Raw genomic sequence first — 26,770 nt, forward strand, 5'->3', positions numbered from 1 at the left:
CACATCCTGATAAACCCACTGCAAGATGAAAATGCATTAATACACCTAACCTACTGAATATCACAGCTTAGTCTAGCCTACCTTAAACATGCTCAGAATACTTACATTAGCCCATAATTGGGCAAAATGATCTAACAAAAAGCCTATTTCATAATAAAGTGTGGAATATCTCATGCAATTTATGTAATACTGAACAGGTACTGGAAGTACAGTTTCCCCTAAATGTGTATCACTTTCACACCATCATAAAGTTGAAAAATCTAAGTCAAACCATAGTAAGTGGGGGACCATCTGTAATGCAAAGTTGCTCATTCAGTGCCATCCAACAGCTTTCTGGCTCACCTTCCTGGCCTACATAGGCTAGAAAGCTAAAATCTACAATTCACTGACTCCCTTGCAGCTAGATTCTTCCAAGAAGATATACCCATGCAAGATCTGAAAGGCAGAGGGGACCAACAGGAGGCAGCAGCCATAAACTGAGAGATCAGAACTTCTGGTAAGATGGTGATAGGTGCAATTGATCCCTTGGAGCAGCTGCAACAGATGTTTCAGTGCTCTGCCTCTAGCTTCACTGGTACTGCGGCAGAAGTGGGTTAAAACCAGGCTATGGTTAGGAACTGGCTAGAGACAGGCTATGTTGTTCCTGATCATGTAGCATCGAGCTTGGTTCTCCCAGAAATACTGTAAACCCTCTAATAAATCCCCTGCAGCTTAGACTACTGAAAAGGAATCTATTGTCTGCAACTAAGATCCTAACCGGCAAGCCTCTAAACAGCTCTGATCCCACCTCCCAAGCATTAATCCTACACAAATACCTGCCAGACAGTAAAACTCCCTGGTACAGGACATGAGCTTCCTATTTTCCACATTAGAGGACAAGGAGGACAGGGGAGTAGGAGAACACACCGCAGTCCATCAGGTTCTATCCATATACATAGGCCCTCCCAGAAAACCAAACCTACAACAGCCTTTCAAATGTCCCAGGGAACAGGGACAAGAGAGCACATGAAAATGGGGGACTTTCAAGGCCCTGGCTTTGCTAGCAGTGTGAAATTTGGAATAAAGCAGGTCAGTCTTGGAGGCCACTTAATGACGGAATGATCTCATTCAAAAACCATGTTGGCATGGTAACCTGGGGGCAGCCTACTGTTGTACAAAGGCATGGCCCTTTTTTTTTTTTTTTAAAGTATCACAACTTGCATATCAAATAAATATTTTAGGGTCCTCCAAAGAAATACCATCAGAGGTTCCGGGCTTATGGTCATGACCCACAACCTTTAGCTCCATCTCCTCTGAACATGGTTATGAGATCTGGAAACAGCTGAAAGCAACTCAGAGCCATGGGAGGAGGCCAAGGTGAGGGAACTGTGCTGGCTAATACCATTTTTAGTCAAAAATGAGGTAAGACATAGTTTGGCTCCTGAATAGCCAATTATTTGACTTATGTTAGCCCTTGCCCAACTTTTTCCCATATTTAGTGTTCTGGGTTATTTTGCAGAGCTAAAGTAAAGAGTGAATTATAACTCTCTCTCTGAAAAAGTCAAACACACAGAAAATGACAGTGCCCCTCACATATTAGTCCATAAAAATATCTTTCCTGCTGAATCCAGTTTATATCTTTTAGGCCTCAGTAGATCCCAGTGGACTAACAACTGTCAGATATGTGGGTACCTCATGCTCTTTAGTAATACCAACTGGTATGGACACACATCAGGATTTCACAACATAGCAAGAGAACAGGACTCAGAAAATAATGGACAAAAATGAAAACAAAGTTGTTTTAAGAGTGGTGGGATTAGGGCCCTTTCTTTTCCCCAAAAGAGGTTTTTATTTTTGTTATGTCAACTTTTCAATAATACAAAGCATCTCTCCCATCATGGTTGCTAAATTTCAACTGAGATGTTTATGTTTTGAATACTGGATTCTTCTCCTCATCATTCACAAGAGCCAAGAGTGTTTCATCCCTGTTTTCCAAAAAGCCACTAAATGAGGGGGCAGCAAACATTGGCCCATGAGCCAAATCCAGCCCACCACTTGTTTTTTTCAATAAAGTTTTATTGGAACACAGCCATGCCTATTTGTTTCATATTGTCTAAGACTGCTTTCATGCTACAATGGCAAGAGTTGAAATCAGTTGCTCTCTGGCCCTTTACAAAACAAGGTTTGCTGACCCCTGCACTAAGCCAAAGAGTAAGTACTACTACACATGGGAAGCTCATTAATGCACCATCAGAAGTGTCCCCCAAAGGTCAAATACCATCTCCAAAGAGTCAGAGTCCTAAAAGACACTTTTAGAAACTGGTCCAAAGTAGCAGTTGCTCAGAAGTAGACAAGTATGCAATGGAATCGAACATGCTACATGTGCCAACCAGCCATGGTCCAGATAAGGACTGATCCCAAGCATTGAAAGAATGATCTGTCCTAAAGAACTGCTAGGAAATATCAGTGCATAGAGAAAAGTCTCAAATTTTTCATGCAGTCTAATCAAATTTAGACAAGTAGCTTCCTGAATCTAGAAGTCTGTCTTCTATTTTTGTAACACTATAAACAGTGTGCTATCTACTGATAGATTAGAAGCAATCCTAAAAGCTGATTCTTTATTCACAATCTGAAATATAAAATAAAAGCAACTTCGGCTACTGAGAACTACTGTTAAACCCAGTTCTCTTTGCTGTATATTAGAGGAAATTAGTATCAGACTCACAGATAAGATATCCCAAACATGATCTTTTAATACCTCAAGATCGCAGGTTCAAGAAAAAGCTCTCTGCACATTTTGAAGTTTACTCCATCACTCAAAACAGCTAATAAATAAACCAGAACATCAGATCAGACTCAGGGCATTGGCCTGATAATAAGAAGCCAGTGGGTTATTCTTTGCTATGTGACAGAACCAAAGGGCAAAAAGACCATTTTTAGCATCATCTTTCTAGAGTTTTTCCAAAACTGTCTGAGCAGAAGAGATCGTTTCTTTTTCCAGCTCTGCCACAAACTCCATGTATAACTTTGAATTAAATGTCATCTCTTTGGGGCTGTTTCCTCACCTATAAAACAAAGGTTGGGCAAGTTCATCTGAGGGCCTTCATGACCCCAGAATAATGCCTTATGAAGGAAAATATTAGCCTCCCCTTTTCCATGACTGTTAAGTTATTTTTATTTATCTTGGAAAATGCTGCCAGAAAAAGGATATATAGGAAAAATGCCAGGATTATTCCTGGGCCACTGTGCTATTAAAATCAGGTTCTCCCAAATGCAGAATGAAAGTTGCCTATCAGTTAAGAAAAATAAAACTTGCCCTCCTAAAGTCGGATATATTCCACTGGAAATCTGTTCTTTCAAACTCCCTTAGACAAGGAGGATCACCTTACTACTTTGCTGAATGCTTAAGAAATTACATACGGGAAGGAACGCTTCTGCATGAACAATGAGCAGCTCAAAACCTGAGGATCCCGCCAACAGGGAGCCTCAAAGATCCCTTCCTGAACCTCCCAACTAAAAACACCTCTCTTACCCTTGTACCCCTGGATGCCAGAAGAATCATTCAAAACAAAGTCGGCACCAGCCATACTCAACTTGTCATTTAGACCCTCAGCTACCCTCATCACATTCAATAAAATTAAACAAACCAGAACTCTGCATTCAGTTCATATGAACAATAACAAGACCATTTGCATCAATTAGGATTATAAACAGACTATGGAAATGAGGTGCAACAGGGGAACCACTTTAAATATTTTGTCATCTGGCCAAATTCCTTATTCAGATCCAATTGACCTAAATGAGAATGCAAGGTTAAAATGGACACCGTAAGGTTGCAAGCTAGTTTACATAACTCAGGCCCTCCCCAGCTTAAAATTATCCATTTCTAGGTACAAGCGGGAGTTAACCCTTCCCACTCTCTGTCTCCCCTTTCACCAGCTCAGAAACCAAATGAGCATCTCTGAACCTTGCTGGCTCCCTGGAAACTGTCACAAAAGACTGTGTGGCTCAATTCCCTCTCAAGGGCATCAGCTGTGTGCCATCTATGCCCCCAACTCTACCCCAGCCAAGGTTGCTCACCACCTGGGAGAGAATTACTTGCTCTTACACAAAAACCATTCTCTTTAATCCTTATTAAGGGAAAATTGCTTCTAAGGTCTAAAAAACTCACCTACAAAAGGTTAAAGCACAACCTGCTTGTACAACATCAAAGCTTCCTGAAAAACGGTGTAAAACCACCTAGCAGTTCACAAATACCCTTAGGGACCTCCCTCTGTCAATGTTTAATTAAGAAGCCATAGCTTTATTATTATTTTTTTATTTGCCAGAGCCATCCTACATTGAATATTCCTCACGTGCAACCCACCCCATAAAGAAGACTTCTAAGCAATTCTATAACAAACCGAGTCCCGAAGCTGTGCAAATCCACTCGGTGGCCCAACAGTCAAATATCAAGCACCTGCTTAGCAAACACAAGTCCCACAGCTGCCCTCCTGGCATACCTGTGTCACAAGCACCAGACAAGACCGTGGTGGGAGGAAAAAAGTTTAAGGGATCTGCAGTGGCCACATTTTTTCAGAAGAGAAGTGACCTCTGAGAGCTCACAAGGCTGGCTCTAAATTTTATTTTAGTAAGCAGATAATTGTTTTTATAGTTTAAAATACAGTAAAAGAGGCTGTACATGTGTCAGGGGGTACATGAGAGCTCTCTGTACTTTCCACTCAGTTTTGCTGTGAGCCTAAAACTGCTCTAAAATGTAAAATCGATTAATGAGAAACAGAGAGAGAAAACTGCTAATAACACGAGTAATGTTTTGGGGGGGATTGAGCAATTATTGATGCCCTTTATTTTCTCTTTAATCTTTCCTGAATTTTCCAATTTTTCTATAATGAGTATATAATAATATCTTCATAACCAGAAAAATATGTCATTACAACGAAGAATAACCCCAAAAAAGCAGGCAATGGTATTAGTATTAGCATTAGCATCAAACTATACACTGAACACATGTACTTTTGTCTCTTAATTATGCCTCCAAAAGTTGATTTTAATAATTTAAAAGAAAAAAAAGCTAAAAGAAAAGCTTTTGAGCTCTTACATTTCATTTGAAATAGTATATATTATAATATGTAAGTTACCATCTTCACGGAAAGTTAATTCACGTCACTAGTAGTTGTAGTACAAATTTCCTGAGAAATTTCTAAAGGTTCTTATCTAACTTTAGTGTCACCAATTTTGGATTTGGTCCTGTAGCCTACTATCACTAAAGGTAACAATTGTAATTGTGTTGAATAAATAGCGTGCTAAGCAAGTAATGATAATAATAAAGTTATTGTTTAATGGGCATAGAGTTTCAGTTTGGGAAGATGAAAAGTTCTGGAGATGGGTGGTGATGATGATTTTACAACAATATGAATGTACTTAATGCTACTAAACTGTACACTTAAAAATGGTTTAAATGATCGATTTTATGTTATGCATATTTTAACATACTAAAAGTAACTAAATACTTTTTTTGTTGTTTTTGGAGATTTCATACTTTTTAAATGGAACCAATCCAGGAGAAATGTCATAAATGCTCTGCCTGATTCCTCAGGGTGATTTTACCAGCAAGAAGTCCAAAAGTGGGGTTTCAGTCACTTCTATGACACTAATTACAATGTAAGATCCCTGAGACAAAACCGTTTCCATTTGGCGATTTTCACAAAGTCCAAAGGGACACAGAGAGGCGTGTCTGGGGAGGTAAATCCCAGTCTCTCGGGTGCAAGGCCCATGTGCAATGGGAAAAGACAACTCCAAGATCACTGCTACTTTGACTTCACTTATTAAACAAATATTTATTGAGTGCCTACTATGTGCCAGGCACTGTGCCAGAACTAGGTCTACTGCCTGAGCTCCTGAATGTTGCAATATAATGACTCGCTTTCAATCAAAATACTTCACTTATTTGGCAATTTCAAATACCATTGCAGGACATGGTGTTACTACATTTCTCAAAGGAGCCCTGTGTTTTCTTGTTTCCTTTTTTTTCTTTGTACTTTGAAGTGATTTGAACTTAGAGAAGAGTTGCAAAAATATTACAAAGAACTCCTCTACATTCCTTCACACAGCTTCAACAATTACTGCTGTTTTGGCACCTCTGCTCTATCATGCGCTCCGGCCATCCCTCTCGTCCGTGCCCTTCCTGCCCTTTCCTTCCTCCCCTGCATCCATGTCCAGCCACCTCCCACCGTCTCCCTCTCCCTCACCCCCTCCCTGTCTCCTTCTCCCTCCCCTTCCACTCCCTCTCTCCCTATATAAAGTTTTATTGAACCATTTGAGAATGAGCTGTAGACATCTCCTTTTATCCCTAAGTATTTCATTATGTATTTTCCAAGAATAAGGACATTCTCTTATATAACAACAGTATGTTGATAAACCTCTAGCAGTTTAACACAATAGTATTACCTACATACAGTCCATACTCAAACACTGCCAGTTGTCCAAATGATGGCAGGTGGAGTGGTGCGTGGGTTTTAAGATACTGGTTTGAAGGCTCACCCCTCAACCACGACATGGACATAAGACCACCTATAGAGACACCACCTGAAGAGACACCTGGCTTACTCCCTTGCTATCTATAGGACCTTTCCTAAAGGACTCAAAGCAGAAGGAAATTTTCATTGTTTTAAATTCCTTCCTGTATTACTTAATGAAGCACTCCAACAGTAACAAATGCCTCAGAAATTTAACCCAGTTTCTCCACGATATGATTTAGTCCTATTTACTTTTGTTCCACAGTCACTGAAAGTCTCTGGATAAAAATAGTTTCTTGTAATAAAATTCAGTACTGTCACCTTCCACACCCTCCCGATTAGAAATGGTTCTAATCCTAGTAGCTCTGCTGCTCAGCAGCTCTCAGCATTCTCAGTTTAAAGCAATTTTTATCTTCAACATTCTCCTAAGAAGCCATTTTAGACATTGTTTTCCCAAAGCACCCTGTCATGAAATTTTAATTCAGCAGATATACTCTACATTCATGTATGTACTTTATCTGTATCTGTGCTTTACACATAAAAAGAGGAAGATATTTTCACCACCACTATCCCAGGAACCAATTTTTTATGGCCTCCATTTAGAATGCATGACCTAAGGTCATTCACAACCTGGGGTAGGGAGGAAAAAAGGAGAGAGAGCAAGATGTTACCAGCATGAGAAGGAGACCAGACCCCAGCTCAGCCCAGGACCCTGAGCTGTGTCAGGTCTCACTGAAGAACCACAGGCTTTAATTGGATTCTTTCCTCAGATCAGGTCTAGGTTCTACTCTGTCCTAACAACAGGCTCAAAATATGCAACATTTTGCATATCCAAACCAAGAGGGGAAGTCTTGGGGGATATAAGTAAATCTCCCTCTTACCAAGGAGGTAAATGAGCCTTGATTGTCTAATGGTTCCTTCAGCATGTCTGGCAGATGTCTCTCTAATGACTCAGTCTACCCAGCACTCTTAATGGGTGAGCAGTGGTCTCTTTGATCACTGTCCATCCACTCACTAGAACCAATACATCCAAGAGTATTTGTTCATATCAATCTTCACCCGATGAAGTAGACAATTTATGTTAATTCTGAATTGGAGTCAGTTGTCAAAAAAAGCATCTTTGGATAGCTCTGAAGCTGATTTTCAAGTATTTATCTAAAATAATGGCAGTTGTCAGGTAGTCAGAGTGCCTCATAAAATGAAAATAACAGCTTCATGTCCTGAAACATTTGCGTGCTTTCCCAAAATGAACAAATACCAAGTTCTCATGACCCATCATTTAATTGACTACATGCAATGATATTGAGTAAAATTAAATATAAAAACAAAGCCGTCTGTGAAAGAGCACAGATGCAGGGAAAAATCTGAATACAATGACTTATTATGATCAGGGGTTGTACTTTCTTGCCAGACCACAGTTTCAAAATTAGAAAGCAAATTTTTAAAAAATCATTCAGGATATAACATTGAGCAACATCGTCAACCAACTGGATCTAGTTGACAGTTACAGAACAATTCACCCAAGGACAGCCAAATACATATTCTTTTCAAATACATGTGGAACATACACCAAGACAGAACACATCTGAGGTCATGAAACAACCATTAACAAAATTAAAGGAACTAAAATAATACAAAGTATACTCTCTGATCTCAGTAGAATTAAACTAGGAACCTATAACAGAAAGATGACAGAAAAATCTCCAAACACACAGACACTAACACACTTCTAAATAATTCCTGGGTCAAAGAGAAAGTCTGGAGGGAAATCAGAAAATATTTTGACCTGAACTAAAACAAAAATAGAACATAGCAAAATTTGTGAGTGCAACAAATGCAGTGCTTAGGGAAAAGGTTATAGCACTAAATGTTTACTTTAGAAAAGAAATAATTTAATAATTTAAGTGTCCACCTTAAGAAAGTAAGAGGAAATTAAACATAAAAAAAGCAGAATGAAAGAATAAAAAAGATTAGAGCAAAAATCAATTAAACTGGAAACAGAAAAACAATAAATGAAACAAAAAGCTGTTCCTAGAAAGATCAAAAATTGATAAATCTTTAGCAGAAAGAAATTACCAATATCAGAAAAAGGAAAAAGGCCTCAGGGGCATGAAAAAGATAATAAAGGAATGCTACATGCAACTCTACACATTCATTCAACAATTTATACAAAAGGGACCAATTCCTGAAAAAGCATGAGCTACTCTCTTAAGAAAATTCTCAAAACTTAACAGTAAGAAAACAAACAACTCAATTAAAACCCAATTTATTTAATAAAAATATATTTTTGTTTATTTGTTTTGTTTTAGCAACAGACCTTGTTCTTACCTATAACCTAATTTAAAAACAGACAAAATACTTAGCAGACACTTCACCAAGAGGCAAATGAGCATATGAAAAGATGTTCCATATCATTAGCTATTAGGGAATTCTAAATGAAAACCACAATGACACACTACCACACACTGAATAAAACAGCTAAAATTAAAAATGCCAATAATACCAAGGGCTTGTGAGTATGAGAAAGTTCATGGGCCATCTTTAGAAGATATCTTTTTTTTTTTTTTTAATAAGTGGTTAAAACACATCTTACAACACACATCATAAATAGTTAAGCTGTGGCTTCTGAGCACAAATAACATGCTCCATAAGATGATGTGAGAAAAACCAAATCAACTTTGCACATCAAAGCCCAGAGCAAGGGAAAAAACATCCCATTCCCCCACTGAGCTATCTTTCCAGCTCTGGGTAGGAATGCAGAGAGCTCATGCTGCTCTGTTTTTATTTTATTTTTTAACATTCATGTAGTGCTTACTACATACCAGGCACTGGCCCTTGCCACTTTACTAATAAGGACTCATTTAACTTTTTTGTTGCTGGCAGCTGGCTGGGATCCAAGCCCTTGACCTTGGCGTTACCAACACTGAGCTCTGATCAACTGAGCTAACCAGCCAGCCCTGACTCATTTAATATTCACAGCAACCCTGTAAGGTAGATGTTCTCATTAGCCCAATTTTACAAATAAGGAAACTGAGGCATAGAAAGTTTAAGTAACATGCCCAAGTAAGCGTTGGAGTTGGACGTGGAAGCCTTCCTTCTCTGCTCACTGCAGAGGGCAAGATTCCTCTGCTTTTCTCAGCACACTGTCTTAGCAGGCATGACTGTGGGTGGGCAGTTCTAGCCCAAGAGGATCAGAAGGGGAAGTAAAACCCCATCACTTGGCAAACTTGGATGGACTTAACCCTCTTAAAGCCTGAGTGTTCCTTAATTTGCTCTTTCCTTTCTCTTATTAAACATTATCGGGGTCAGGTTTATGAAGTCCTTGCCACCCTTCAAGACTGTAAAAACAAGAAGGGAACATCTGGTCTTTCTGGAACAGCCCACCCGTAGTCACTCACAGGAAAGAAATCCTCTGTGCTGACCACTACCCCACCTGGTCAGTAGGAAAGCTTGCACTGCCTGGATCCATGAAGAGCACACAACCGATGTACCAGAGCACAAAGAAGTCACAAAGAGGGCCTTGGTTTTTTTTAACAAAAAAGAACAAAATCCCGCATAAGTGGTAAAACTGCTGAGAGCATAGACCTACATCAGAAGACAGTCCCATGAACCTGGGACACCAAAAGGCAACTGAATGATGGTTCAGTTACAAACATCTGCCATCTTGACACTGAGGCAAATACTGGAACTGACCTGACCTCAAGCCCCGAAGTCTTCACCAACAGTCCCATCAGGGCAAGGCCACCAAGGATGCACAGGGCTGCTCTTAGAAACTGGCTGATCATCACACAAAAATTCCAGACACATTCCATCTTCTTCCTTTATTCAAGTGTTTAATAAGCAAATTTTAAAACAAATTTCACTATTATTGATAATAAAATTATATGATAAAGCTATAGGTTTAAGTGTGCTTATAAATGATAATTCATTCTAATTTTCCTATGTTGGAGTAAGGGGGAAACAATATGTTTCTCACTTCATCCCATTTACAGATGAAAAGACCAGTTGACATTTCTGTAAGATGGAACAACTGAACAGGGAGGGATTAAAACACAACTCTCCCAAGGCTTTGGCTTAACAGTTATCTCACAAACTGCAAATATGCTGGCTTTACCTAGTTTAATGGACAGCTGCTCAGAGGCATTGACTATTTCAGTCAATTTTATCATAGTTAATATCTGGAATTGTCTACAAATCATTTTTACCACATCTGAGCATCTTCCAACCAGTCTAGAAGAAGCCTACAGAGCAGATGCCTCAGTGGCCACTTTAGAAGACCAGAGTTATGGCAAATTGGATGATTTTTATTAGATATATGCTATATTCATCTAGGAAGTATATACCGCCTGCCCCATAGCTTTTTTTTTTTAAATAAGCCAAACAAATTTTTATTAGCCCCTTAATATAATTTCAAATTTACAGAGAAGTTACAAGAATAACGCAAAGAACTATTTACTACTAAAAAAAAAAATCAACATTTTACTACAGTTGCTTTATCATTTTTTATATAGTCTGTATACATGTATTTTTTTCTGAACCATTTGAGAGGAAGTTGCCAACATAATGAATGCTCCTTTACCCCTAAATACTTCAGTGTACAAATAGTAAAATACTTAACATGGATACAGTACTATTATAATCTTTAAACCTTATACAAACTTTGCCAATCATTACAATAATAGGAAAAGAAAGTGTCAGATCATGAGTTGCATTTAGTTGTAACACAAGGAATTTAAGGTTTTAAACTAAGAAGCAAAACAAAAATAAAGGAAACAAAACAAAAAATACTAAAAATAATAATAACACTACAATGCTGGAAAGGAAAAGGAAACACGCCTTTAGATAAACAGAAATTCAGACAATTCCATGACATAAATAACTGCAATTTAGTTTCATCCAAGTTAGGTCACACTTTGCTTCTATTTAAAAAAAAAAAAAAAAAAAAAGACTTCATCCAGACTTAAACTTGATTTCAGAGACACATGTTTAGTCTTCTCTCTCCAATACAAAGACTTTCTGAGGCACATCTTTACGTCCAACCCATAAAAATGACTTCTCAAGTTATTCAACATGAGAAAAAAACATGGAGTTTTGGCTTTTAACACCATTTTCCTGAGCTTCAGCTGACTTCGAGGAAATTATGAAAACTGATGTTTGACAGAAAAATCTCAGTTACAGGAAATTACAAATTAAACAAAGCAACTATAATAGCGTTATGACGCACTTTGGGCCAAGGTATCAGCTGCAAACTTCTCATAAAAATAAAAAGGTACACATTAGCCAAGCTAATAAAAATTACCATAAAGAAATTTGCTACAGCAAAGAGTGGCATCAGTATCAAATGTGATATAATAAATGTACAACAGTGCTCACTCAATAGCACTTACCAGCACAAATTGGCTTTTTTGTTCTGGTCAACATTTTAGGGACCAATCCACTAGATGAGTCAGCTGGAATGCACACACAGAAAAGTTCTGTGCGTGTGGTTCGTCAAGGGGGTCGGGAGGCCCATTTTTAAGGTATTAGTAATAGGGTGGGGTAGAACTCAGTCAGCTACACAATAAACCCAAAAGCAAACTGTATTCCACAAGCACATGATCTTATTTCAGCCAAAGCTCGCACTCAGGTTAATGAATTGCGAGGCCTCGATGGAAATAAGATTCATCTGTCAGCACTTACACATAGTTACAGAGCCAAAAAGCCCCCTTGTCCTGCCCCTAAAAGCCCAGAAAGGATAGGACAGGCAAGGAAACTCATTACTGAGGACCAGTCTGGAGGTGGTAAGAGTTGGCAAGGTTGTCTACAGAGAAAACTGAACACACAGCACTAAGACCAGGGAAAAACCATTAGACACCACCTACTCACAGAAAGAGTCTGCCCATGAGAGGGCTACAAAATCACTGATTAAAGCACTTGGGTCTCTTCTTTGGGAAGGCCACAGCTGGAGGGAGAGAGAGAGTGAGGGGAAAAAACAGGATAATGATTATCTTGAAGTGGAATGAGCTGGTACTGGTTTACCCTGAGGCAAAGTCCTCAGTGATCTCGTCTGTAAAATGAGGGGGTAGATGATCTCCAAGTTCTTCCCAGAGCAGTGGAAAGAAAATACACTTTGGACTCAGACAAATCCTGGCTGCGAAACATTATCTGTGCAACTCATGTCACTATGCCTCATCTGTAAAATAGGGATTCCACCTGCATCGGTCAGGGTTGGATCTGACTGTGAATAGTGGCTTACAAAAGAAGCTTATTGCCCCCACCACGAGAGATGCCAGAGGTTGGCAGCTGAGGATGTGTGAGGTGGCCCTGATCCACAGAATCCTCAGAGGCCAGGTTTCTTCTGTCTGGATGACCATATCCCAGTCACCTCAGAGTTCAGGATAAATGCTGGAATTCCAACCACCATGTCTATGTTCTAGTTTTAGCCATCATGTCTATACTCCAAGAAGAAAGGAAAAAGTAGGAAGGGTACAAAGAAGTTTCCAGAAAATTACTATGTGACAACTTTCCTTACCTCCAGAATATAATGGCCATCCATAGCTGCAAGGGGGAGGAGAGATGCAAATACAGTTTTATTTTTGACAGCCATGTAACCAGCTAAAAACTGGGGTTCTGTGATAATAGGAGAGAATAGATGAATCTGTGACACCCCTCCCCCATCTCATTTTAAGGATTTGATTGGATAATATACGTAAAGTGTCTGATGCTTCCTGGGCCCACCAATACGGGTAGTCAAAGGGCCAGCATTCCCTTTGTGGTTACGCTGGTCTCAGTGACTTAATTAGTCCTTCAGGATGTAGCTTTTTACAGCCTCATCTCTGGGCCACGACCCACACAAACCTGCCTCTCAGCCATACCAAACCCAGCTCCTCCTTTCATTCCTCTAAACCTTTATACTCACAGAGCCTTCTGCCAGGGAGGCCCCAGTCTGCATGATGAACTCCTCTCTTCAACATTCCAGAAGGTCTTCCCTCACCTGCCGTATCTGCGCTTTCTCTGCAGGTGCAGTTGGTGCCGTCTCTCTCACATGCTTCCTCTACAGCAGCATCCCTGCCCTTTATCATAACAGCAGCGTGCACCAAATGAGTGTTTTCTACCTGCCAGCCACTGTCCTAAGCCCTTTACACACAGCTTCTCAGATGATCCCAATAACCCTACGACACAGACACTCTATTATCCCCATTGTACAGATAGAGAAACGGAGGTAGAGAGAGGTTGAATAGTTTGTTCAAGGTCACATCGGTAGTAAAGAGCAGAGCTGGATTCAAACATAGGCTGTTGGACCTCAGAGTCTACACCCTTAGCCACCACACTAAGCTGCTTCAAGGGGTCCACGTGTCATTTTAGACGAGGAATTGTCAAACTACATCATGAGGCTATATCCAGCCCACTGCTTATTTTGTAAATAGAGTTTTATTGGAACGCAGACATACCCACTTGCTTACAATGGGAGAGTTGCATAGTTGCCATGGAGACTGTATAGCCCACAAAGTCTAAACTCATATTTATGTATTTACTATCTGGCCTTTTACAGAAAAAGTCTGCCCACCCCAGTTATAGACTGCCAGCACCTTAAGACAGGGCCTGTGCTTTTTTCCTGTGTCTCCTGCTTCTCACATGGCATTTGGCATATACACAAAAGGTGCTCAACAAATGTTTGGGGTGTAAACATTCCACCACGTCTGATTACATGCAAAGAGGAGTGTGTCTGGGGGTTGATGCTGCCCACTCACTCCAGACTTTTGATAAAGAAGGAAAGAGGCCAGGAAAGGAGAAGGAGGGAAAAAAAAAAAAAAAAAGAATCACAGTGACTCCATTTTTTGAACTTAATTGACTTGTTTTCTTCTAGCCTAAGAACGTTCCACTAGAATTTATTGCTTGACAAACAAATTCTTTGCAGGAATTTATTATCACCAAGAAACCATTGCTTAAATAAACACAGATAACATGGTTTCGAGAAATCCTGAGAAAATAGTGTGTTGTTAACCTGTTGTATCTTAAACAAATATGAGAATTACTTACAATTGAGTAGTCTGGAGTAGCCATAAATATTGTAAAAGGCCTGAGACACCATTATTCAACTTGCCATAGTCAGTTATCTATTCCATCTTCATACAATTTTTGGAATTTGTTTATTGCTCAGACCTTCCTGAACTTATTATAAAACCTCCTCATCTTTTCTGCTTGTTGGGCAGACTCACACCTCACTTTCAGAGGTGGTCTCTCCTGTTTGCAAATCTAATAAGTGCCTTGTTTAAATTTCCTGAAGATTGAAATAGTTCAACACTTGTAAAGTTTCCCAATTCTGCCCGGATTCTACTTAACAATCAAAGGCCCAGGTAAACTGTTGCAGTGGTTTTCACTGCATTGTTAGCAGCAATAGACACAGCTCTGATGGAGTGACGAATGTGGAGACCAGCTGAGGGTCATTTGTATCATTCACCTGATCTACTCGACTCCCCTGAACAAAGGGCCCAGGAAGAGCCCCTGGGTCCAGCCACACTCAGGGAGAACCTGAATCCCACCACTTCCCAGGAGGCTCCACAATCCCACAAACCGGCTTCATCACATCCTTCACTGTGACTGGCATTGCAGAAAAACACTCAAAACATCCTGGAAAAGACTTCCTAAACGCTGATGCTGGTTGCTTTTCAGCTTTTTATATTTTCATCAATATATTTATAGGAAGGAACCAAACCACACAAAAGCATAAGTAATCTCCTAAAAACTACTACACAAGAAGAAAAAGTTATTCATGGCTCAAATGCCTTCTTTGACCTTCAAAGAACAGACTTGCAACAAGAGACCTTGTATGTTTCCTAATCTTTTTTTTTTTTGGACCAGTAATGCAATCGCAACCCTTGGCACGGTGTGGTCTGCACCACGCTCAGCCAGTGAGCTAACTGGCCATCCCTATATAGGATCTGAACCCGCAGCGTTGGTATTATCACCACCACACTCTCCCAAGTGAGCCATGGCCTAGCCCTTATCATTATTATTGACATCATTGCATGAAGCACAAATATAGCACTTTCTTTCTGGGTTGAAACCATATTCAATCCAGTCTAGGTTATCAAAAACAAGTTCTGAATGGTTTTCTTTTGAATTCTGTCTTGGCCTGGCCCCAGATCACATCAGTGAGAGCCAGGCAGGACTACAAAAAGCCTCCGCTGTTTCCAGCACAATTATTTCAACCTTTATTTGAGAATGCAAAGACCAGAATCTCTTCTTTCTTCCCAGGGTCCTCAGACAGCTGTCCAGGAGCAGACTCTGAGGAACTCCAGGCAGAGCAGCAGACACAGACATCCATCTGCTGTGTGAATCACATCATTTAAGTCAGCTGGGTCCTCATGCAGTGGGACAAAAGGCTAACACAAACCTGCAGATTTGCTAAAGCCAGGTCAAAAGAGACCACCATCTCACCCCCTAGGTTCCAGGAAGCTACGCATTGGTACAAGACTCCCAGTCCGTAAACTTCTGCTGAAGACCTACTATGCACCAAGAACCATGCTGAGACTGGGCCTGTAGTAGCCACACAACAACACTACAAGGCAAGTATCATTTTATAGACAAGGAGACCAAAGCGGAAAGCCCAGAGTTAAGTAACTTGCTGAAGGTGACTTAGAAAAAGGAGGCAAAGCTGGAGGTAAGAAGGTCCACCCAACTTCACCAGCCTGTGCTCCTACGGACTGCCGCTCTCAGAAGCAATGCAACTCGTGTGAGGAAGAGGCAGACCTTGCTTTCCAAAGATCTTCAGGTAGCAACAAGAAGTAGGCCAAGATGGGAGCAACCCATTCGCTTACACACTGATGGTGGGAGTGTGAAATGGTTCAGCCACTTCGGAAAACAGTTTGGTACTTTCTTTTTTTTTTTTTTTTTTTTTTTTAAAAGATGACCCGTAAGGGGATCTTAACCCTTGACTTGGTGTTATCAGCACCGCACTCTACCGAGTGAGCCACGGGCCGGCCCATAGTTTGGTACTTTCTACATAGGATACATCTATCCTATGCACAGCAATTCCAATCCTAGGTATTTACCCAAGAGAAATAAAAGCATATGTCCACACAAAGACCTGCCCACAAAGAGCAGCGTTATTTGGAATAGCCAAAAACTGGAAACAACCCAAATGTCCACCTATAGGTAAATAGATAAACGAATTGTGCTGTATCCACAGGATGTAATACCACTCAAGAAAAAGAAAGGAATTATAAACTACTGATAGGCACACCAACATGGATGAATCTCAGAACTTTATGCTGAGCTAAATAAACCAGACTCCAAAAAGAATATCCTGTACGGTTCCATTTATATGAAACCCAAGAATAGACAAAACTAATTCATGGTGACAAAAATCAGAAAAGGGATTGCAAGGGAAGGAAATTGGCTGGGAAGCAGCACAGAAAACTTCCAGGGGTAGGGGGGAATGCTCTGTACCTTTTGGAGCAATGGTTACATTGTGTAAAAAAATTGTTCAAAATTCATCAAACAGAGCACCTAAGACCTGCGAATTTATTGTATGTTAATTACACCTTTAAAAGAAAGTCCTCAGGCTAATGAGTCATTCTGATGATAAAATGGAAAACCCAGATTATCAGATGTAGACTTCCAAAATTGATTACTCCACAGTATTTAAAGAAACCTCAAAGAACTCTGATTTGCCTGTTAAAGGAAACTAAGTTGACTCACAGGCATTAGAAACCATTCCTCTCAAAATATTACCTACCTTACATTTGCCCAAGGGGTCTACCAATTAGGCTGAGAGAAATGAGTCCACTACCCCTTTCTAACAAGCCCACTTAGCAGCATGCCCGTAACCACAGCAACCACTGAAGGGTGGGAAAGGTGGATGGGGAAAGGGAGACAGAGATCCTAACCACCAGTTTAGAGCTATGACTGTGTGATGCCCTCCCCACCTCACCTCCACTCCTCCCCACGTGCTCCCAAGATGCCCACAAACTAATTCCTGGAACCTATGGATGTTGCCTCATGTGGCAAAAATTTTGACATGTGGAAGATGTGATTAAATTAAGGATCTTGAGATGGAGAGATTATCCTGGATTATCTGGAATGGGCCCTAAAAGGTAGAGGGAGGTCTGACATGCACTGAGAGGGCGACGTAAAGACAGAGGCAGAGATTAGAGAGATGCAGTTATAAACCAAGGAATGCTAGCAGCCACCAGAAGCTGGAAGAAGCAAGAAATGCACTTTCCCTTAGCATCTCCAAGGAGAGCGCCAACACCTTGATTCTGGCCTAGTGAAACTGCTTCGAGACTTCTGGCCTCCAGAAGTTTGAGAGAGTAAACGTGTATTGTTTTAAGCCAGCCAGTTTGTGATACTTTGTTGGCAACCCTAGAAAACTAACACAGACTGGAGGCCTTAAATCCAGTGTCACTTCTGCCAGCAGCCCATCTTCTCCCAATATCAACTCCAACTTCTAATACATATTCAAATTATAAGTCATTTTCTTTCTTAAAAGAAAACATCGTAAAATATCTTCATTACCAGGGGTAGGCAAAAATTTCCTAAGTAGGAGTCAGAAAGAAGCAGTCATAAAAGGAAAAAATTGAAAAGTGTGACCACATTAAAGATTAACAATTTGTGTTTATTGAAACACAAGTAAAAAATGAAATGGCAAACCACAAAGAGCAAGAAGGTATTTGCTTTATATATAAATACCTTTACATACCTTTCTCTATATATGTGGTGCCCACGCATACATGCACATCTGTCCATCACAGGACTCATACCCAGAATATATAAAGAACTTTCAAGTCAATAAGAAAAAGGCAGACACCCAAAAGGACTTACAGCACCTCACAAAACATGATACCCAAATAGCATATAAACATATGAAAAGGTGCTCAACTTCATTAATATCAGAGAAAACCAAATTAAAATCACAACAAGATACCACCACACACCCACCACATTGACTGAAATGGAAACAAGAGACATTATCAAGTGTAGACATGGATGTGGAACACCCAGAACTCTCATACACTTCTGGTGCGAGTATTAAGGGACATAACCACAATGGAAAAATCTCCGGCAGTAGCTAACAAGCTGGACATTTGCAAACACCCTGCGTGAGATATCTCAACTCCTACAGAAATGCACACATATGTTCTCCAAAACATTCATACAAGAATGTTCACAGCAGCACTATTCCTAAGGGCAGAAAACTGGGAAGAACTCAAATGTCACTCTACAACAGATACAAGTGTATGTGGTATATTCACATTGCGGAATACCAAACAGCAGTGAAAACAGACCACACTTATACACAGAAACACAGATGTGCCTCACAAACATAATGTTAAGAGAAAGAAGCCAGACGCGAAAGATCACATGAATCACATACTGTATGATATGAAGTTTAAAAAGAGGCCAAACTAATCTATGGTGTTGAGGTCAGAATAGTGGATACCCTATGGGGAAAGTGACTATAAGGGACAGCGTGGTGGTAGAGTTGCGGGGGTTGGGTGGCTGCTGTTGGGAAAATATAGAAAAACGGTCAGGACCCCTCAGATGTTCAGAATCTTGCCGGGCATCCATGTGAGTGCGCGCGTGCGCACAGGTGTTCCTTGTTATTGTCTAATGTGATTCCAATGTTCTGTATGGAAATTGCAGACAGTGGGGCGATTCCAACACTGCTCCTCACATCCTGGGGTTGGATTCTGCATCCCTGAAGGTGTTTTGGATTGTGGACTTGAGTATAAAGGATGAAGGGCTCTAATAGGTGAAGCTTCTTGAGATGCTCTGGGAAGCCACTAGGGCGGCTGCTCCTAGCTCTGAATAAAGCTTATTATTTCTTCACCCACGGCTCCCAGGACCGTTTCCTATTACCTAGCTCGTGGACCGGCATGTGGAGGGTTTGTGACCCAGTCTGGACAATGGGCTGGTGGGGTCTGTGAGCCCTAGCCCTAGCTCTACAGCTGCTGTTTCTTGATCCGGGTGTGTTCCATTTGTGAAAATAAATACAATGAATTGTGTACACTTATGATTTGTGCACTTTTCGGAATGTATGTTAGACTTCAAATTTACCCCCCAAACTCAGTTACTCAGAGATTATATGAAAAGGCAGGAGCACCTTTTCTTTCTCTCAAGTTTTTTTCTTTTTTTTTTTTTTTTAAAGATGACCGATAAGGGGATCTCAACGCTTGGCTTGGTGTTGTCAGCACCATGCTCAGTCAGTGAGCTAACCAGCCATCCCTATATAAGATCCAAACCCATGGCCTTGGTGTTATCAGCACCGCACTCACCCAAGTGAGCCACGGGCCGGCCCTCTCTCAAGTTTTTCAAACCTCAAAAAGGATTCAAGTTCACTCTAGGAAAAAAGAGAATAAAAATCACCCATAATCCAGCCATGCAAGTGAAACCACAGTAACCATTTTGGTGTAAATCTCCTCAAAAACACACACACTTTAAAAAAGGTGGAGGGCTGACCCTGCAGGGAGTGGTTAATACAAAACAGGTCCTCAAAAAATAATCTGAACTATAACTGAGTAAATCTTATTATACACTGTTTTGTAACCTAGGCAACAATGCTTTTATTACTGTCAATGAAGCAATCCAGTGTCCCTAAAGGATTTTTAGTGTGCAGCCTCAGAACAATCTGACAGCCTAGACAGCAGATGTGCAAACACTTCCTAAGTACACATAGGCAAGAGCATAAAACACAAAACCATAAAACTTACTTCCTAAGTACACACAGGCAGAGATTTTCAGTCCCAGTGTTACCAATTACCTCTAAAATTATTAGAGCACTCAAAAAATATTTTAATTCAGTGTGGTTTTAAAAGTTAATATATGCTCCAGTGACTTTTTTAAATAGGATAAGTGACCCCAAAATGCTGGAGGCTAAACACTGCATTCTCAAAGTATGTTTTTCTTTTTTTCCTTTTTTTTTTTTTTGGCAGCTGGCTGGTTTCGAGATCAAACCCTGGACCTCAGTGTTACTAGCACCACACTCTAACCTACTCAGCTAACCAGCCAGCACTCAAAATACATTGTTAATCCAAACTGAGTCAAAAAAAAAAAAAAAGCCCTGGATATTTGGTCACTAACAGCCCACACTGGATGGGTTGTGGTGGGCCTAAGTTAGGGGTGGTATGTCACAAGAAAAGTCAGACTCCCTGAACCAGAAGACAATCACTGATGTTTGCAGAGAGCAGAAAAATGATAAACATATCAAGAAAGGACAAGGTGACAAACAGGTACAGAACCAAAAATTATAAAATGAATAGCTAACATTGGCCAAAATGGGACTAAGCCCTGGCTTGATTTCTTCTCTGTCACTTATCCACTTTCTTATTCATTCAACAATACTCACTGAACCCTTATTGTACACCAAGCCCTGTTCTCAACACTGGAGATACAGCAGTGATCAAGACAGACAAAATTCCCTGTCCTCAGGGAGCTTACAATCTAGTGTAGAGAGAAAAAATAATTAGAATATGGTGCATATCAGATGGTAGCAAGGGTTATGGAGAAAAATAAAGCAGAGTAAGGAGATAAGAATTAGACGCTGGGGAAGGAGAGCTGTAAATACATGATTCCAAGTTTAAAACGATCCCTTCAAAACAAAGTTATCTTTTCTTCTCCCAAAGAACCCTATGAGAATTATGTTAATGTGATCCCAGGGTAACCACAGCACTCAGAAATAAAAACCAAGAATTTTATGGGCCAGAAAGGGCCCATTCAAGAAGGGACAAATTGAAGAACTAATAATAGCCAGTACTTCTTGGTTTCCTGCTATGTACTATTCTCAGTCCCTGTGATCTCACTTACAGTAATTTACAGTACCAGCAATGTACAATAATTTACAGTATCAGTAATCTACAGTAATTTACAGTAATCTCATTTAATCCTCACATTGCACTAATCAGAAGAGCAACATCGTTTTCCCATTTAACAGAAGACAAAATGAAAGCCCAGAGCAATTAAGGAACTGGATCAGGATCACATTTGTGCTAAGTATTCATGTTGAGATTTGAACCCAAATAAATTCTCTCCAAATAAATGTCCAGTGGCCTGAGGTTTTTTTCTTTTGCCAGCACTTGTCTTCCTTATCCTATTCAAGATTTGTCTTTCAGTATTTTACTGGATTCTGACAACCCCACCAACCACCAAAAAAGAATTGGAGGTTGCTTCCAAACTTGCAGTGTCCTCTATTCTCCAAATAACAAAAAGTGAATGGCAATGAAGACCCTCAAATATTAAAATAATTTCTAGAAAATTATTTCCTCAAACACTTCACATTATGAGCAACCTCAAAGTAGTTCCATTTTGGTTTCAGAGTAAAATTAGCCTTAAGGCAAAAGAGAGTTCACACAGCCAATTTCTTACTAGGTACAGGCATCTCAAAATGAACACAGCCCAAACAGAACTCGACTGTCCCTTCCTTATCCTACCCACAAACACATGCCTCTCCTGTGATCGTCATCTCCACAAAGGACACTTCAACCTCCCAGCCTCTCAGGCTGACAACTCAAGGGTTATCCTTGACCCCTCTCTTTCACCTCCACATCCAATTATTCAGCAATTTCTATCCTCTTTACTCCAAATCTCTCCCTTCTCTCTATTTCTCCTGCCTCCTCCTCCCCAAAAGCCAAGCCCCAAACACCTCTTGCCTGGACCCTGCTATGGGCATCTAACTGGTACTTCACACTCTTGCCCTTTGAAAATCTCATCTCTCCACAGTAGCCAGAGTGAACCAATCAGACTGTGTACACTCGCTGCCTAAAATCCTTCTGGGAAACCAGAACACAGTCTGAAATTCTTACCTGACCCACAAGGTGCCATGTAATCTGGCACCATCTTGCCTCCCAAGTTCTTGGGGTTGACTCTCCCCCTGGTTTACTCCGTATAAAAACAAAAAATGGGTGATAAGATAGTGCTCTAGATTAAAATGTGAATAGCAGTAAAGACACTAGATCCACACTTAAAATTATCCCCACAAATACTTGTCTTTATCTCATCACCCTTTTTTTAATCTTCATAGCAATTGCCATTTTTTGAAACTTTTTGTTCATTTGTTTGGATGCATTTACTCAACGCCATCCTATAAATCTATACAATGCTATTATACCTGATATATTTTCTTTAAATATCTATAATGAATTACAGAAAATCCTTAATGCATGTTCTCCCCATGCTCTGATTATTTCACACTCTCATCTAATGAGCATGAGCCTGTCTCCTGGACTTACTCTCCTGAGTTGAGTGTGTTCTACAACATGCAGTTTTCTCTCCTGTGACCTCTCTTTATATTATTTATTTTGTGTTGTGGCCCAAACTGCCTTCCTAAGAGTGTGGCAATGGGGCTGACAGTGCTACAGATAAATTAAGGAAGACTATGATGCTGAATGTTAAAATAGAAGCTTTACAGCAACTTGAGGACATGCAAGAGGGCACCAGGGTAAAAACTTAGTGGGTGACTGGTGTCAAGTCCTGGAGGCTGAAGAGCACTATCAATAGAACAGCAGCATGGAAGGATTCACCAAGAACTTTGTGGCCAGAGGTTCGTTATGAACTGCAGGCAATTTGAAAAGAACTGCCAAAGGAAGATGCTATAAGGCCCAAGAATAAAGGCAGTATGAATCAGTTAGCTCACCTATTTGAACCAAGACATTTACCTGGACTGGGGTGGGAACAGCATGGTTTTATTCTGCTCTTTAATTCAAAGTCTCCTTCTCTACTTCATAAGAATGATACAGGAGGTGCTCAGTTTCCCTGGGCTAGGGTTTCAGGACACGACTCTCAGTTTTCAGCCATTCCGCAAGGTCTCAGGACCCCTCCTCTAGGCTCTCCCCTGGAGGAAAGTCACTGTTACCAGTTAGACCTATTTTCAGAACCAACCAGGGGAAAATGAGACAAGGGCCTGGTTTATGCAAATCCAGTGGCTGTACATGCTCAATAGAGAGCACAGAATATTCTTGAATATGCCTGATGTAGGTGACAGGATCTGACCAATGAACATGCTCTAGGAGGAGACAAACTGAGCATGTGTGAGACTAAATGTTACAAAACTGGGAGCCAGCCCCTTAATTGAATATTCATTAGATAAAGAAACTATAAAAGCTGAATCCCAGCTGAAGCAAGGCATAGTTATTACTCACTTTCCTGGAGGCAATGTGCACTTCACTGACTGAAGTGTATACTTTACTTTGTATCAAACTTACTTTCAGCAAGGCTGCTCATTTTCTTGAGCCAGACTGCACTTTGTACTGAACTTTAAGTATGTTTTTCTTGCTTTTTTGTTAGACTAGACACCCGTACTGAATTTGCTTCTGTTAAGCTTTGTGTGGGCCCTGCTCAGTCTCTGGAGCTATGCCACACTCTCTCTGTGGAACCGGTATTTCTTATATTAAACTTGTTCTCACTTTCTACTGTGACTCTGCCTTTGAATTCTTTCCTGTGGCAGAGTCAAGAACTTGGCAAGAGGACAGGGCGGGTTGAGGCCAACTATTGCCCACCCCCCATCCCCTGTGCCCGGACCCTACCTCCAACATCAAGAAAACGCTCGTATATTTTGTTCACAGGAGTAGCTCCAACTCCTAGAACAGTGCCTGACACATAGTAGGCACTCAATAAAATAGTCCCTGAATAAATAAACTAACTGAACAAATGAATACATTTTCAAGGTTTCTATCTTTATCCTCTCCTCTTTTCCTTTTCACTGATACAGATCTCCCTTTCTAAGACCCCTATAGAAGGGAGAAGTGTACAATCCAGAGTCATTATACATCTTTTCCAGACCACTAATGGACCCTTGGCTATAGTTCAGAGAACACCATGTGGGAAATAAAAACCCTCACACTGAGACATTAACCATTAGAGACAATGCTTCTGGAGTCAGTGGCAGACTTGGAAAGCAGCTGAGTCTACTGTGGTAAAAAAACATCAGCAGACAGCTATAAATTGCTCTAAACGAACTCAATAAGGATGAGACTTCATTTAAGCATGCTGATTAGTGTACACAATACTACATTTCACCTAGGTAGCCTGCAATCGTACAGGTATTATTATTACCATTATTACTTTTCCCTCTTAATCTTGCCTCCAATCTAACCACCACAACGGGTTTAAAATTATGCAAAAGAATGTTACTCCAATTCCTCCTAAATCCATTCCAAAGAACAAATCCTTTAATACACATTGCAGGTAAAATACTGTTCCCAAGCAAGTGAAATAACTGTAATCCAGGGTAAAAGCTCTGTTGGCCTCATAAGCTACTTGAAGAAAAAGCATTAGAAGTGATTGCCCAACACACCAACAAAATGCTGTCACTGACAAGGCATGCTGAGGTGCCATTAACAATACACAATTACCAGGAACTGAAATCAGATTTAGTCATCACATCTCTCTCTCAATCTACATACTCTGCCTATTCTTTTTCAGCTTGCAAGAATTGAAGGGGAAAAGGAAGAGGCAACAGTGGACACTGGGGCTATTTTGAGAAATAAAAGGATTCAAAAGTTAAGTACAATTTCCACTAATATAGTAACAGATCTCCAAGGAAACCCAGGTGACTGGGAAAGTTCTATATCTAGAATATCAATGTAGAAACAACTGTTTCCATACTTCGGAAGTCATCTTCCTCCAAGTTAAGTTTCATGTAAATAATTGCCTGATATGTTTCAGCTGGAAGCAATCAACATTTTCAAACAACCTACAGGAAGAGATGACCAAGTAATCTAGTCTATGCCCCAGAGATAAGCAAGACTTTCCTGGGTGTGATTCAATCACACAAACATCCTTAAGAGCCTCAACTCTATTAAGATCCAGGGCCTTCAGTAAAAAAGATCCCACCAACAACTTCTCCAAAAAGCCCTGCTGTTTTCCTTGCATGGGCATTTGTATTTCCCTCTGGTTTTTGAAAACAAGTAAAAAAAAAAAAAAAAAAAAAAAAAGTAAACAGTGCCACATTGTTACTGTCTTCCTCACGATCTAGTCCACACATTTCCACCACCCCAGGCGCACCTGGAGCCCCTTTCCTCAGCTCTCCCATCCTTCCACGTGGGAAGCAGGCCCAACTGTGAGGAGAGAGCGAGCAGGAAACTTCAAAAGGGACCTAAACAGGAAATAATCATTTAAATAGTAAACTGCCCATTTTGGAAAGGGAGAGGTTGTTTTCTTTTCCTTTTCTATTTTACTTTTTAGCGAAACTTCCGTTGCAGAGATTGAAGGTTGCAAGCCACAAACTGGGGAAGGGGTATGCACCCGCGCCGGAGGACAGCGAGGATGACAAGTGACAGGGGTTTTTGGTGGTGGTGGTGGTTTTAAACACCCAAGTTTAAAATGAACTGTGTTATGGAGAGAGTTGTTGCGATCGGACCAGACCTACTAAAGCTTTTCAGCCTTGCACAAAGCACGCTCCCTCTGCCTCCCCTTCTCAGTCATTCTTCAAGGATGCAGGAAACCGCCGGCAGACAAGGCACTGGAACTAGCACGCTCCTCCTGCCACTCCAGTCCCGCAGGTACCAGCACAGAAGAAAACCAGAGCTCTCGCTTCCCTCCCAGCCACTGCGGTGCGGCCCCGGGGTGGGGCCTCGGCGCGCCCCATCCTAGGCACCCCACCTGGAGGGCAGCAGGGACGCAGGAAGGGCACCGTAGCAAGGCAGCACCCCGCTCTCCGGCGGCACCGCCGCGCGCGCACATCCACGGTGAGCGGCGAGCAGGGAGGGGCGCGCGGTGGCGCGGGCGGCGGGCGCGTTACCTGTTCTGCCAGCCCTGGAGGAGGTTGGTGTATTTGCTGAGCACGCCCTCGAGCGCCGGCTCCCTCCTGCGGCCGCCTCCCCCGGACGGGCTAGCGGCCACCGATCCAGGGCTGCTGCGGCTGCCCCCGCCTCCGAGCCCGGCCGCCGCCGACCGGCCAGAGACCCCTCGGCCCGCCAGGGAGCAGGAGGGCGACGAGCCCGCCGAGGTGGCGCGGCTGCTGCTGCGGCTGCTGCTGTTGCTGCCCCCGCCGCCATCTGCGCCCTGGGCCGCCCTCTCCATGGTCCCTACGCGCCCGGGACTCGGGTGCCCGCCGCGGTGGCGGCCCCGGCAGCGGCGGCTGTTGCTGCTACAGCTCCGGGCGCCCGGGCCGCGAGTGGCTGCTCCAAATCCCCGGGAAATGCCTGACTCATACAGGAGGAAAAGGAGGCGGCGGCGAAGGAGAGCTGGGAAGGAAGCCAACCGGGCTGGATGCAGCTGCGGCCGCCCCTCCTCCCGCCGCGGCCGGGCCCGGCCCCTCCCTCCGCACTAGTTTCCCCGGCAAGTTCGGAGCGGGCGGC

General features: G+C 41.5%; 1 protein-coding gene across 2 annotated transcripts in view; it reads right to left on the reverse strand.

The window, feature by feature from the left end:
- The window catches only part of OSBPL10 (oxysterol binding protein like 10), a 270,826-nt gene extending 244,334 nt beyond the window's left edge, over window positions 1–26,492 (reverse strand). For both annotated transcript variants that reach the window (XM_063115072.1, XM_063115071.1), the window contains exon 1: window positions 26,212–26,492. In XM_063115072.1, coding sequence (XP_062971142.1) covers window positions 26,212–26,492 — 281 coding nt within the window. The remainder of the gene's footprint in view (window positions 1–26,211) is intronic.
- Window positions 26,493–26,770: the final 278 nt, after the last annotated feature.

Source organism: Cynocephalus volans, chromosome 11 (genome assembly GCF_027409185.1).
Source record: "Cynocephalus volans isolate mCynVol1 chromosome 11, mCynVol1.pri, whole genome shotgun sequence".
Lineage (NCBI taxonomy): Eukaryota > Metazoa > Chordata > Mammalia > Dermoptera > Cynocephalidae > Cynocephalus > Cynocephalus volans.